Source organism: Mesoplodon densirostris, chromosome 2, assembly GCF_025265405.1.
Source record: "Mesoplodon densirostris isolate mMesDen1 chromosome 2, mMesDen1 primary haplotype, whole genome shotgun sequence".
NCBI classification, from domain to species: Eukaryota; Metazoa; Chordata; class Mammalia; order Artiodactyla; family Ziphiidae; genus Mesoplodon; species Mesoplodon densirostris.
The window spans coordinates 59,411,383-59,424,209 of record NC_082662.1 but is presented as its reverse complement, the minus strand read 5'-3'; the positions used below and the strand labels follow the sequence as shown (position 1 = coordinate 59,424,209).

The 12,827-nt window shown below is 35.2% G+C and overlaps 1 protein-coding gene across 10 annotated transcripts in view; it reads right to left on the bottom strand.

Moving 5' to 3' along the window:
- Nucleotides 1-12,827, bottom strand: part of MIER1 (MIER1 transcriptional regulator) — a 56,375-nt gene that overhangs the window by 24,738 nt on the left and 18,810 nt on the right. For all 10 annotated transcript variants that reach the window (XM_060089933.1, XM_060089924.1, XM_060089926.1 and 7 more), the window contains 3 exons: nt 4,215-4,373; nt 3,422-3,554; nt 1,684-1,748 (listed from right to left, as the gene is read on the bottom strand). In XM_060089933.1, the coding sequence (XP_059945916.1) occupies nt 1,684-1,748; nt 3,422-3,554; nt 4,215-4,373 (357 nt within the window). The remainder of the gene's footprint in view (nt 1-1,683; nt 1,749-3,421; nt 3,555-4,214; nt 4,374-12,827) is intronic.

The window sequence follows — 12,827 nt, the reverse complement described above, 5'->3', positions numbered from 1 at the left end:
TACCCTAGTTTCTATAAAAATTCAATTTCATCTTACAAGCCTTAGAAGGTGAATCTCTGAATCCTGACACTTTTTTACAAATCTCACTAAAATAAGACAATCTGGATTTACTGCGGCCTACTTTATTACATATTTTTCCTGAGGAAGGGACTAATACTCCCTAGCAGTAAAGGCTTCATCTCCCCCATGTTCTCCCTCCTGAGTTTTTATTGCTTCATTAAAAAAAAAAAAAATTCAAGGCTTAATCAAATACTCTCTTGGGAAACTCCAAATACAAAATCAATTTATATTGGAGATAAGGTAAATACACTTGAATGTGTGGTAGAAAATAACAGTTTAAGATGACTCCCAAGGTTTCTAGTTTTCATCTTAATTTCTACATGATGTAGGAATCAGAAAAAAATGGAAGAACACTTGCTCAAATAGGTCACACAAATAGTAACTTCTGTGATCCTTTTTTGTGTCTTCAGTACCATCATTCATTCATTACTCACTCAAGTTAATTAACACATCCGGCACTGGGATAATCTTTCCTTACCACTCCAACCCACACTAATGTCTCTCTCTTCTAAACGTCTCTTTGGAAACCCATAAATAGATCAATTCTGGCTGAAGCCCAGAATCCTTGGGTAGCACAGTCCAAGTTCATTTGAATACTTCATTCTTCCCAACTGAAACTCTAAATATAGAGATTTTCCCTTATTTTAATCCACAAGGAGGTTAGCTCTTTTTAAGTTTGCCCCAGGCATCCCAAACCAGACAACTTTAAACAAACTAAACAAACAAAACACAGGGAAGCCTCAAAAGTATTAACTAATTAAGTAACAATCATGACTCAAAAAAGTGCAGAAAGGCCACTCAATTTGATATTTTGGGCTATTCTGCTTCCAAATAAATGACTGCTTATGCCCTAAATTAAAAATCAGACCTATGAAAAAGAACACTAAAAAACCTCAATGGAGATTTTAAGAGAAGTATCAGGTCACCTATCTCAACATGAATGACATCATCTCTTCTATATAAATGATTTGCCCTGATCAATTCTATATAACATTTTGATAAATCTTCCTAATAAGTCAACTGCTTTGCAACAGCTTAAAATTCTTCAATTTAACCATGTGATTAACTACACAATGTTATACAATTTTATATTTAAAGACTACGTCAATATATTATCTTTAGACTCATTTTAGAAATTAATTATGGATAGTTATACCGAAGCTCAAATCTGTCTCTTCACACAATATACTCTGAGTTGTAAATATCGACATTAATATGGGATGGAAAAACTTGTAATCTAACTTATTAAACAAAATTTACTTAACAAATACCAAAGCTTCCACAACTGCTTTCTCAAGTATAAAAAAAAAAATCACATGTGATACTTTCTATAGTGTAGCTAACAAAAGTGTAATTTGTAGTGGTTCAGAAATTTGGATTTCTAATCTTGCTTTGAGTACTGGCTTGCTCAAAAAAGTCCATTTTTTTCTATACCATTATTTTATTTATAAAAAGGTAAATATTTTTCTCACCTGGATGTATTAAGGGAAAGTCTAAACATTCATATGTCACAAAAAGACTTACTTCAATTTTATCAATATTTATACTTAGTAAAAGAATAATTACACTTGGCTTTTTAAATATTTATTTATCTAAGTTTTGGGAAAATATGGCTCTAACTACCTTTTTCCAGTCTTCTGATGGTATATAATCTTCATCTTCTTCAGATTCTTCTTCTATTTCACTATCTAGAATAAGTAAGACAATAGTACTATAAAATGATTGCTTATCCTATCCATTCTTATATCTACCATCAAATATTTAAATATGCCAAAAGGTATTTGCAGAGGTAGGTCAAGATATTTTTAATCAAATAATACCCTGTCAGTTAAAACAAAAAAAACAAAACTCATAAACCTTCTAGGACAATCTTCTTAGACAATGTATTTTCATAAAATGATTTCCTACAAAAAATTTTAAGAAAAAATCTGAGAATCAGAGTCAAGATAATCTGTTTCTAAGCCTAATTCTCCTTCCAACAGCTTGGTGACAGAATAAATTATATGATCTCAGTTTCTTCCCTTATAAAATAAGAATTGGGGCAAAACAGTGGTTTCTGAACAGTGCTCCTTAAAGCACTGACAACTCTGTAGCACCACTTTGGGGGAAGCGCATGAAGAGAGGGTATGTATGTCTTCCCAACTTCTGTTTTATTCAGAGCAGGCAAGCTGCTGTTTGTTTACATTTTGGACTAAGAATGTATTTACATAAAGGGGTGGGAAATCTGAAAGCCATGAGACTGTCAGCATCTTCTCAACTCTAAAATGGCACACAAAATTCAAAAGGGTAACACTGTATACAGAAATTAATTCTCCCTATGGAAAAGCTAAGATAGGCAGTATATTTGTAGCTTCAATGCATACATCATAACTAAAGTACCAGTTTGAATTATGAAATATTATTTCAAGAGGCAGTCACTTAGTATCCCACTTTTAAGCAAACTTTGGCAATGGATCTGCTCCTGGTTTAACTAAGGGAAAAATACCACATTTCCCCCAAACAATTATCTCAGTAACTAATCTCTCTGTGCACTGATATACTTTTCAGCTGGACCATATCTGTGATCAAAGTTCACAATAAAATTATTATTAGCAGCCCTACATTCACTTCTAAACAAACTGTGTAACAGAAGTCACTCATACAAAGAAGTAGCCATGTTTAATCAGTTATTACTTTACCACATTTCATGAGAGGTTATTGTTCTTCAACTATTTTCCTTTTTAAAGTATAGAAATTTAGACCACATATTTAAACTAATAACACTAATGGTTAACTTTTTCTTATCTTACTTCCAGAGTAAGGATTCCTGCTTAGAATGAAACATTATGGAGCAGATGAAACATGCAAATATTCAAGATACATATATTAAATGTTGTCTTGACTACTGGTCATCTCTGACTAGATCATAACTGTAGAAAAATTAGGGGAGTTCTTTGTATAACATATTCCTACCTCAAAAGTCAACCACTTTTTGGACTTGGGAGCCATTGATTAGAGAAAGCAATGCTTATGAATATATCAAGGCTGAGAGGCAAAGAAAGCAGAAAATGAAAAACTGAGGAAAAGACTACGAGAAATAAAAAAGATGACCATGAAACAAACTAAAGAACAGTCAAGAGGGAAAAAAGGAACACACTCAGAATCGGGCGTCATAGTGACACAGTAATTACTGTAGTATATTCATGGACAAGAGGGCCCCAGTACTGCTAAACTAATAATCTAGAACAAAATCCCATTACTGATGAGCAAGATTTCAAAATCAATGAATTCAAACAGAGTAGTGAAAAAAAACCACTAAAATTTTAGGCATATATTAAGCAGTAAAAATCGTATCCAAAAAATAGTAACTAATAACACTTACTTGTATCAAAATATTTACATCGACGTGGACGGATTATTTCCTGGGCATCTTGAGAAGCAACAGATTGTGATGGATCATCATTGGAAGACTGAGTTTCATCCTCTTGACCTGAGGAATCTTTTATATTCTCTTCCTGTGGAATAATAAATTAAATCTCTAAGATAAAAAGAAGATTGTTGCAGATGAAAGGTCATAGTATTCCAAATACAACTGGAAGGCTAAAATAAATATATTAAATGGTGTCTTGGGTTGGATCCTGGAACAGGAAGAAGAACATCTGTGGAAAATCTCACGAAATCTGAATTGTCTGTAGTTTAATTAATAGTATGGTACCACTGTTGATTTCTTAGTTTTAATAAATAGACCACGGTTACACAGATGCTAACATTAGGGGTAGCTGAGTGAAGAATATACAGAAACTCTGTACTATCTTTGAGCCTCTTCTGTACATCTAAACTTATTTCAAAACAAAACAAAATAAAAGTGAATACAGAACTGCCAATTAGCCTTTATTACTTAAAAAAAATAGCATTTTTAAAAAAGTTCATACAAATTCATTCAGACTAGGCATTGATAAGAAATCTGGAATGACACAGAGAAAACTATCACTTCTCTGGAGTAGATTACAGGGGACTTCCAATTTGTATTATGTATATCTATATTAACTTTTAACATTTAAATGTATTACTTTTAAAGTCAGAGTAAAAACAGATTACAGAAATAAGCAGTCAAAATGAATGTATTAATAAACTTTAACTTCAAGAGGAATAAAAATATATGTGTATAACCTTACTTTATTTTCCCCACTACAGCCACTATTATCATCATTATCAGCATCTTCATCATCTTCACCTTCTTCTTCTTCCTCCTCCTCCTCATCTTCTTCAGGTAGTCGAATAGTACTATCATAACCATAAAGGCTGAGAAGTTCATGAATTGGCATGTCGCCTTCCTAAATAGAACAAAATAAAAAGTTAATTTCTGAATAGGTGATATTTCATATTCCTATAATTCACAAATCTGTGGAGTATGCTCTTAGAAATGTTATGAAGAATTCTCAAATCATAAAAGGTAAAACTGAATATAATTCTGAAACCTAAGAAAATCCTAGGCTTTTACTATTCTTTTCTGCATCAATTCAGTGAATGTACACCAATGTTCAGTTAACACTACGTATGGATGCTCACTTAGTAAGCGTACCATATATAATCTGGGAGTGGGGAAATAGAATTATCAGAAAATAGACTGTAAACTAAGTTAACAAACCCAGAAAGGGGGATGAAATTCATAGCCCAGCCCAAATAAACTAAAACAGCAATGACATACATGAATGATACTGGATTACATTAGGTATATATTCTTTTCTAGGTTTATGTATAATTGCATATAAAATCCTTTCATGGAATCCTTACTATCTATCTTACAAAACTGTTGTATTATCTCCATTTCATAGATGAGGAAATTGAGGCTGGCAGATTAAGCAATTTCTCCAAAAACCACACAAGTTACAAGTAGTGAAGCCAGATTTCAAGTCTAATTACGAAAGCCCATACTTATCATATACCAGGCTGCCTCAGCCAGGGACCTGGACCTTCCCCAACCATCACAAAAAACATACCCTCCTGAAGGTGAAATGAAGAAACATCCATATGTAATGAAATGAAATTAGCTTTCTGCAGAAGGTACTCACTGTAATCAATAATCAAGCATTATAAAGTATCAGGGAAACATGACAGAATTGATTATAAAAAGGAAATTTTACACAGACACACACATACACACTCTGAAGAAAAATTTAACTGAGTTAGTCAGTTTAGAACCTAGAAAAAGGATAATCATGAAACAAGACTTTTGTATTTCTCCAGCAGTCTTGTAGCCTCATTCATGGATAGAAATAAGTCTAGCCCGTGTGTTAAATACACTGTTATAGTGGGCATGAATACATCAGACTGGACGATATAACCTGGTGACACTAAATACTTAGATCATACAGTGACACTAAATACTTAGACCATACAGTTAACTCCCATCACTCAGAATTCATGTGTAAAAAGCAACTAATGATTATAATTTGAAAAAATTTTCTTATAGGAAGAAAATACTGTCTAACACTTCTATTTCATACTGTAAATGGATATTCTAGTTATAAATCAGTCTGTGAATCTGTTTCTGAAACAGAAATCAATGACAAGCTGGCATACTTAATTGACATCTCGTATTGTGATTCTCAAAGTGCAATAACACAGACAGTGCTTGAAGTGTTCAAGGATCTAGTCCCTGCAGATATGTGGTCCAGTACCAAGCATCTGGTACAGGAGACAGAAATTTGGGAATTAGGAGTCAGGATTTAAGAAAACAGAACTTCAAAATCAAGAAAGAAATAAAATGAGAAAAAGATATAGAAAAGGAGCGTTATATAAAAATCATAACACATAGCCGCCATAAAGTGCCTTCTATATGCCAGGCATTTGTGATAAGTCCTCTGATTTCACTATCTCTTTCTCTTTTCTTAACAAAAGCAGAGTGAGAATATTACACTATCTTATTTGATCTTTAAAAGTACCAGATGACAGTGCTACCTTTATATATGTAAATAAGAAAACCAAGCAGAGAGAAACATCATGCACTGGCAGAGGCTTTACTATAATACCTAGACCTCCTAATCCCAGCTCATACTTTCCATAAACTTCTGCACCACAAATCAGAAGCAGGTTTAACAACTGAAGTCACTTCTATGACCAAGCCACCGAAGTCAATATTATGAATAAGGGCCAAACCAGGAAAAACACTTTAGCGTAGGTTTGCAACTAACATTTACATGGACCTTGAGAATTCATAAACAGCTTGTTTCATAATATTTATTTCATCTTTAAGACTACCTTAACATGTTAGTACTACCTCTAATTTTTACAACTGAGTTAACTGATACTTTGAGAGATCACAAAAAAGAGGTATGATTACCAATCAAATAAATGTCTTCAAGTTCTCTACCTTTGGTCTGTCTTATTCAAGGGCAAGAGAATCACCTTGAGAGCTTACTTAAACAGACTGCTGAACCCCACCCCAAAGTTTCTGATCTAGTAAGGCTGAAGTGGGGCCTAAGTATCTGCATTTTTTTAAAGTACCAGGTGATATTGATGCTGCTGGTATGAGACCACCTGGAGAACCACTTATCTCACAGTTCTAGATAAGATAACTGCAAATCAGCCTTTCCAGTGGGAGGTAATAAAGTGCGATCATTATCTTTAATAAAGCTTATCACTAACAGCTGATAGATAGCTAAATTACGTGTCAAAAGGGTAAGTGATACACCAACTCCATGAAAAGATTTTTTTTTTTTTTAAACCATTTTCAGGTAAGTGGAATATCTGACTTCCATGGTGAGGTCAAGGTTTTTCCCTCTTGGATACACATCTGAGAAGTGTGACTTGCTTTATAAAAATTCATTTCTCAAAGAAAAATTTAGCAACACCTCCAATATTGACTAAGCAGAGAACAGAGTAGAGTCAGAAGCGGCTGACCATAGTGCATTTGGAAGAGAAGTGCTTGAATCTGAAAAACAGTAACAGAACTGGCAGAGAGAAAAGTCAGAGGAAATGACAACTGCGCAGGCGTAGAAACAAACAATGAATAAGCAGGTTATCCTGATTAGAATAGAGGGTATCTGTAGTAACCAAAAAAAGTTAGGGCTGGTATTTTTACCTACTTTCTCTAGTTTTATTCAGTTTCTAAAGGGATCTGTTATACTCTACTTTTGATTCATTTGAGAGTAGCTGTTGAACAGTGACTGACCTTTTGATTCATTTGAGAGTAGCTGCTGAACAGTGACTGACCCAATGGAACAGCTTAGGGAAAATTATGCACACGACAAAATATTCAAGATGGACTTAGGCAGGGAGAAATTTAGTTTGCCAAGTTGGAATCCACTGTTATTCATATGAGTATAATCAGAACCTAAACCAAATTAGTGGTTGTGGTACAGAAAAAACTCAAGAGACCCTGCAGAAGGAATCAACGGATTTAACCATGGGTTAAGAGTGATCAAGAGGTCCTTGTGACGCTGAATCTCTGGCTCCAGACATTCCTTGGACCCAGATACACATTCGTATGACACCGAAAAAATAATAAAAACAATAAAGTTCTAAAGAAGTTCTAACAAACTTCTAAAAAGTTTATTTTCAGTCAAAGTTGGTTTTAGGTGGGTTTTATCACATGTAAACAAAATATCCTTGCCTATTCCATCAAGAAAATTCTTAATATTGAAAACAAAGACTATATAGTGGTATTATGCTTTTCTTTGGAATTGACTTTTAATTTCTGTTGCCCAATATCAAGTTAGTAAGCAACAAGTCAGTAAGCAACAATCATGACCCACATAGTATGAAAAATATCTTACTTGATCTAAGGTATAAAGTGATGCCCTTAGAGCAAACACTGGGCTACAACTACAATAAAACCTCAAATTAACTTTGCTGAGGAATCCCCAGTTTTAAATTCAAGTATCGTATCTTGTTGCCTGCTACCCAATCCTTTCTTTCTACTTCTACACGCATCTTTTTCCAGAAGTGTTCTTTCCTCCATTCCAAGCATGTATTTTGATTGAAAGCTTACCTCCTGGACCTCATAGTATCTAACCCAATTAGAATCACTGTACTCCCTGGCCGTGCATTTGGAATGGGCACATGACCCAAGCTGGACCATAATTTGTTTCCAGAATTTTACCAATAGCAGCTAAAGAATATAGGCTATATCTCAAGCAATAAATCTAGGAGCCTGAAAACTGACAAGATATGAAGAAAATTGGTCTGAAAAAGGACACCACCATGTAAAAAAGCAGAAACAGAAAATATGTTCTGTTGGCACTTGAGTCCGTGAGGTCTAGATATCCCCCTGCCCTTAATGAAATTAACACGAGCCTTAAAACTAAATCTTCATTTTGCCTAAGGTAGTTCAAGATGGATTCCTGTTATTTGTCCCCAAATATTTGATATAAAAAGTAATGCTGGGCTTCCCTGGCGGCACAGTGGTTAAGAATCCGTCTGCCAATGCACGCGACATGGGTTCGAGCCCTGGTCCAGGAAGATCCCCCATGCAGCAGAGCAACTAAGCCCGTGCGCCACAACTACTGAGCCTGCGCTGAGCCTGCGTGCTACAACTACTGAAGTCCGTGCGCCTAGAGCCCGTGCTCTACAAGAGAAGCCACCGTGATGAGAAGCCCGCACACCACAACGAAGAGTAGCCCCCACTCGCCGCAACTAGAGAAAGCCCATGCACAGCAATGAAGACCCAATGCAGTCAAAAATAAATAAATAAAATAAATAAATTTAAAAAAACTCAAAAACAAAAAAAAAGTAATGCTATCCTGTAAAGCAAATGTTCTTTGCTATTTCCTTCTGAAAAAAGACTAAAAGATGAATAAAATGTGGCTGACAGTACATTATACTAGGGCCCATCAGTCACCTGGTTCCAGAGACTTTCTCATTAGCTTATACTGTCGAAGTCTATGCTCTACCAGGTACTAAGGGGCTTTCCCCAAATTGAAACATCACAAAAAGTGTCAGAGTGTTTTGTTCCCATTCATACAAGGGTTCAGAAATGGAAGGAGCAGAGTGAAAGAAAATTGAGTCAAGTACAGTGGTTCTCCACCGTTCGGGTGTTACAGATTTCTTTGAGAATTTTATGAATAACTATTAAGATTTATTGAGTGATGATATGTACCAGACATTGTGCTCAATGTTTTACATACATCATCCTTGTAACAACACTGAAGTTTAATAATGTTAAGTAACTAGCCCAAAGTTACACACTGGGTAAGAAGTACAGTCTGACTCACTGCTTTACAGTGCCCTTACATACATATGCATATACACTCGCTTCCTCAAAACCTGATCCTAGGTTAAGTGTACATCATCCTGATGGAGAGTGAAATAAGATGTGCTGGGTTGATAGACTATAAGAAGTAAGGGAAAGTAAGGAAAGAAGTTGATAGACTCTAAGAAGGAAAATGGACATAGTACAAGATGAATAAAAATCAGCCATGTGGACTATACCTACATATTGTGCTTTAAAAAAATAAGTTGTCTAAGCACTGTAACAAAAAAAGGGACAATCACGTCTATATAAGCTCACCGGAGACTAGCTGGAGGTGGAAAGAATATAGACTTTTTCAAAGACAAACATTATATTTGAAATTAAATCTGTCCTTAAACTTCACAACAATAGGGTAACATTACCAAGCACCACCAGCAGCATTATAAGGTTGGAGTGGTATCCGTCTCCTAGCTGCACAGGAGGTGGCTCCCTCTCCCTCACACCAGGGGATCAGTCATTTAGCAATGACTGCACGTGGTACCAGGTGTTGGCCGTTGAAGGGCCATTTGGTGGATGGATGTAGTACTCTTTTTATACCTGTTGTGACTTACCAGTAAATACTTATTAAGTTGGGGGAAAGAAGGAAAGAGACTGATTTTCAGCCAGGAAGGCTTAAGAGACCACATCCAGATTGGACAAGAGTGCTGGTTCCTAAGGTAACCAACCTCTTGGGGCTGGGGCTTAACTACAGAATAAACTATGAAGAGATGAAGGCAGTGAACTCTTCTTTATAATCCCCATGCTGGAGTTTCTTTTTTTTTATATGTATAATTCATGTGGTGTGTACACTTAAAAAAAACCTCAGTCTCTCACATTTTAATCTTTATTCTCTAGCTCTGGAGATTCACTGGGTGAAATGTGTCTAGTACTTTAAAGTGTTAATTATTAACACTGTTATAATGTGATTTTCAAAACTATAAATACATAAAGATATAGCTGATCCGGATCCCTCTTCTCCCAAATAGACTGCTACGTTCAAAGTGAGACCATGGGTTTTTAGAGTGCATTTGAAAAACAGAGTTAAACCTGCATATTGCCATTCCCAGCAAACCAAAGTTTATTATGGGAATGATTCTGACACTTCTAAGGTCACTAATAAATTCTAACCTGTACATCTAATTCTCTTAAAACATTTAAATGCTAAACTTACCTAAAATATTTTATATTGATAAGATTCATGCATACAAACATAACAATACGCATAAAAGCTAGTTTACACTGAAATTTTAGAATTCATAGTGAATGAACTTACAACTAGAGGTTACTGCAGTTACGGATAACTCCTGAATGAATCAACTGTCAAAATTATGCCCCAATTACATCAAAGGTCCATTTCATGCAACCAAAGTGCCAGGCATAAACTACCTTACCAATTCCTGACACAACTATGATGTTTCACTTCTATAGAAGCAAATTAGTAATCAATGACAAAATCTTGCTCACCTTTTTAATAAAAACAAAAACCAGTTTGGTCTGGACCTAAAGAGTTTACAACTATAGGAAATCCAATACATTGGCCCTGTAGCTTAGCTCTAGGCTACAGATGAAAGCACTGGTGATTATGTGCTACTTACACCTAAGCCTTAATTACTCTGGGAAAAGTTGTAAGTACTCTCTGAGAAGGTTTAAGACTGTTTGGTTGAAAAGAATGATAAAAGATTGGTTCCCTTGTCTTTCTCTCCCTTTGTATATTTTAATTACTTTTTCCTAAAAAAGGGTCATTTGAAAGCAAATTTTGGGGGGTTGTAAGGGACTGGGGAAGGAGGGAGAATAAAGGAGAAAATAGGAAAAGACCATAACACGACCAAAATTTTAGTGAAGCCCATTAGTAATTTTGTACTAATCAAATATAGTAGCCCATTTTCTGAAATAAAACAATAATCATTCCACTTCATAACCTATTTTGACCTGTACTTGATTATCTCTTCTTGAGTAATTACTTACTCAATTACTTGAGTAACACAGAATGTGAAAAAATGGAAAATACACGATTTCCTTCCTTTACCTTTTATCCCATGGATGGGTTATTCAGAAAAAAGAAAATATATCTAAAGTGATAAGTTTCTGTGAAATACAGGCAAATAACTAAAAATAATTGCATTTCCACTTCATGAATATATGAAGTGGAATATATGAGGCCACTGTGACTGATTGTTAAATCAGTCGTTTCCTCCGATGTTCACCTAGGTTCTGAATCATCCAAGCAAATTATCCCAGTTTTTTGAATGGCTTTCCAGCCTCTTCTAAAGAATAGTTCTGACTCCAGATTCCTCGTGTTCTTTTTAACTCAACCTTGAAAAGCTTTTATAACAGCTCTACACCATTACCACTCAAGATCAGTTCTGTTGTCTGGCTTAATAAAATATTGAATTGCTTAGGTATTATGCATTAAGCCAGCTTTCATCACTAAATGATTCAAAATGGGATCACCTGACAAGATTTGACTTAATAAGACTACTTTTCCAGCTCTTTAACTGTACACTTTAAAAAGTTCTAAACTAAAATTCTGAAACATAGATTAATCTTTACTACTGTAAAAGTATAAGAATTCGTTTTTCGATGACATTATGTACTCCAAATGCTTAAAGGCTGGCATATGTCTTATTTCTTATGTTCTTTTTGTCATGGAGTTCAGCAGATTGTATACATAATACCTTTCAATGATAGCATACCAAACTGATTTATTCATTCATTCAAAAACTCTGAGTGACCACTCTTGCTAGGTGCCATGAAATACACTGGTGAATAAAACAGACTAGCCCTCCTCTCATGGAACTAAAGGAGGATACAGACAAAAAAGTTAAACAAACATAAAATTACAAATTGTATTAGGTATAAAGAAAGCATTGAATGGGGTACAGTGGTTAAAAAAAGCTAATTAGCGGCCAGGAAAGGCCATTCTGAGGAGGGAATATTAAGCCCACACTTGAGAGGATAAGGAGCCAGACTCAGAAAGCACATACCAGGGAGTGGGAATGAGCTGAAAAGCCTTGAAGTGTGAAAAAAACAGCACATCTAAGAACAAAAGCAACTACTGTAGCTATACAACTACTGTAATAAATGGATAAAGGACCATATCATGTAGGTGGCCTTGCTGGACAGGGCAAGGAGTCTGGATTTTCTTCTGGTGTAACAAGAAGCCACTGAAGAGTTTTTTAAATAGAAGGCTGATATAAACTGATTTGTATTTTGAAAAGATCATCACTGTTGCTGTGGTAATATATTGGAGAGAAGAGTGGTAAAAGAGGACATGAAAAACCAGTTAGGAAGCTACTGTAATAGTCTAAGCTAAAAATGATGGTGACCTGGGCTTGAGGGTAGCAGCAGAGATGGAACAAGAGCCAGATCAGAGATATTTCTGGATAGAAATGATAGGTTTATTTAGGAATGGATATTGAGAATGAAGAAAGATGACTCCCTGGTTTCTGACTCAGGCAACAAGGTAAATAGTAGTACCACTTTCTACTGAGATGGAGAATACAGGGAAGAAACAGGCAGAGGAAAGAGAACATCAATCAATAGTTCTGTTTAGACA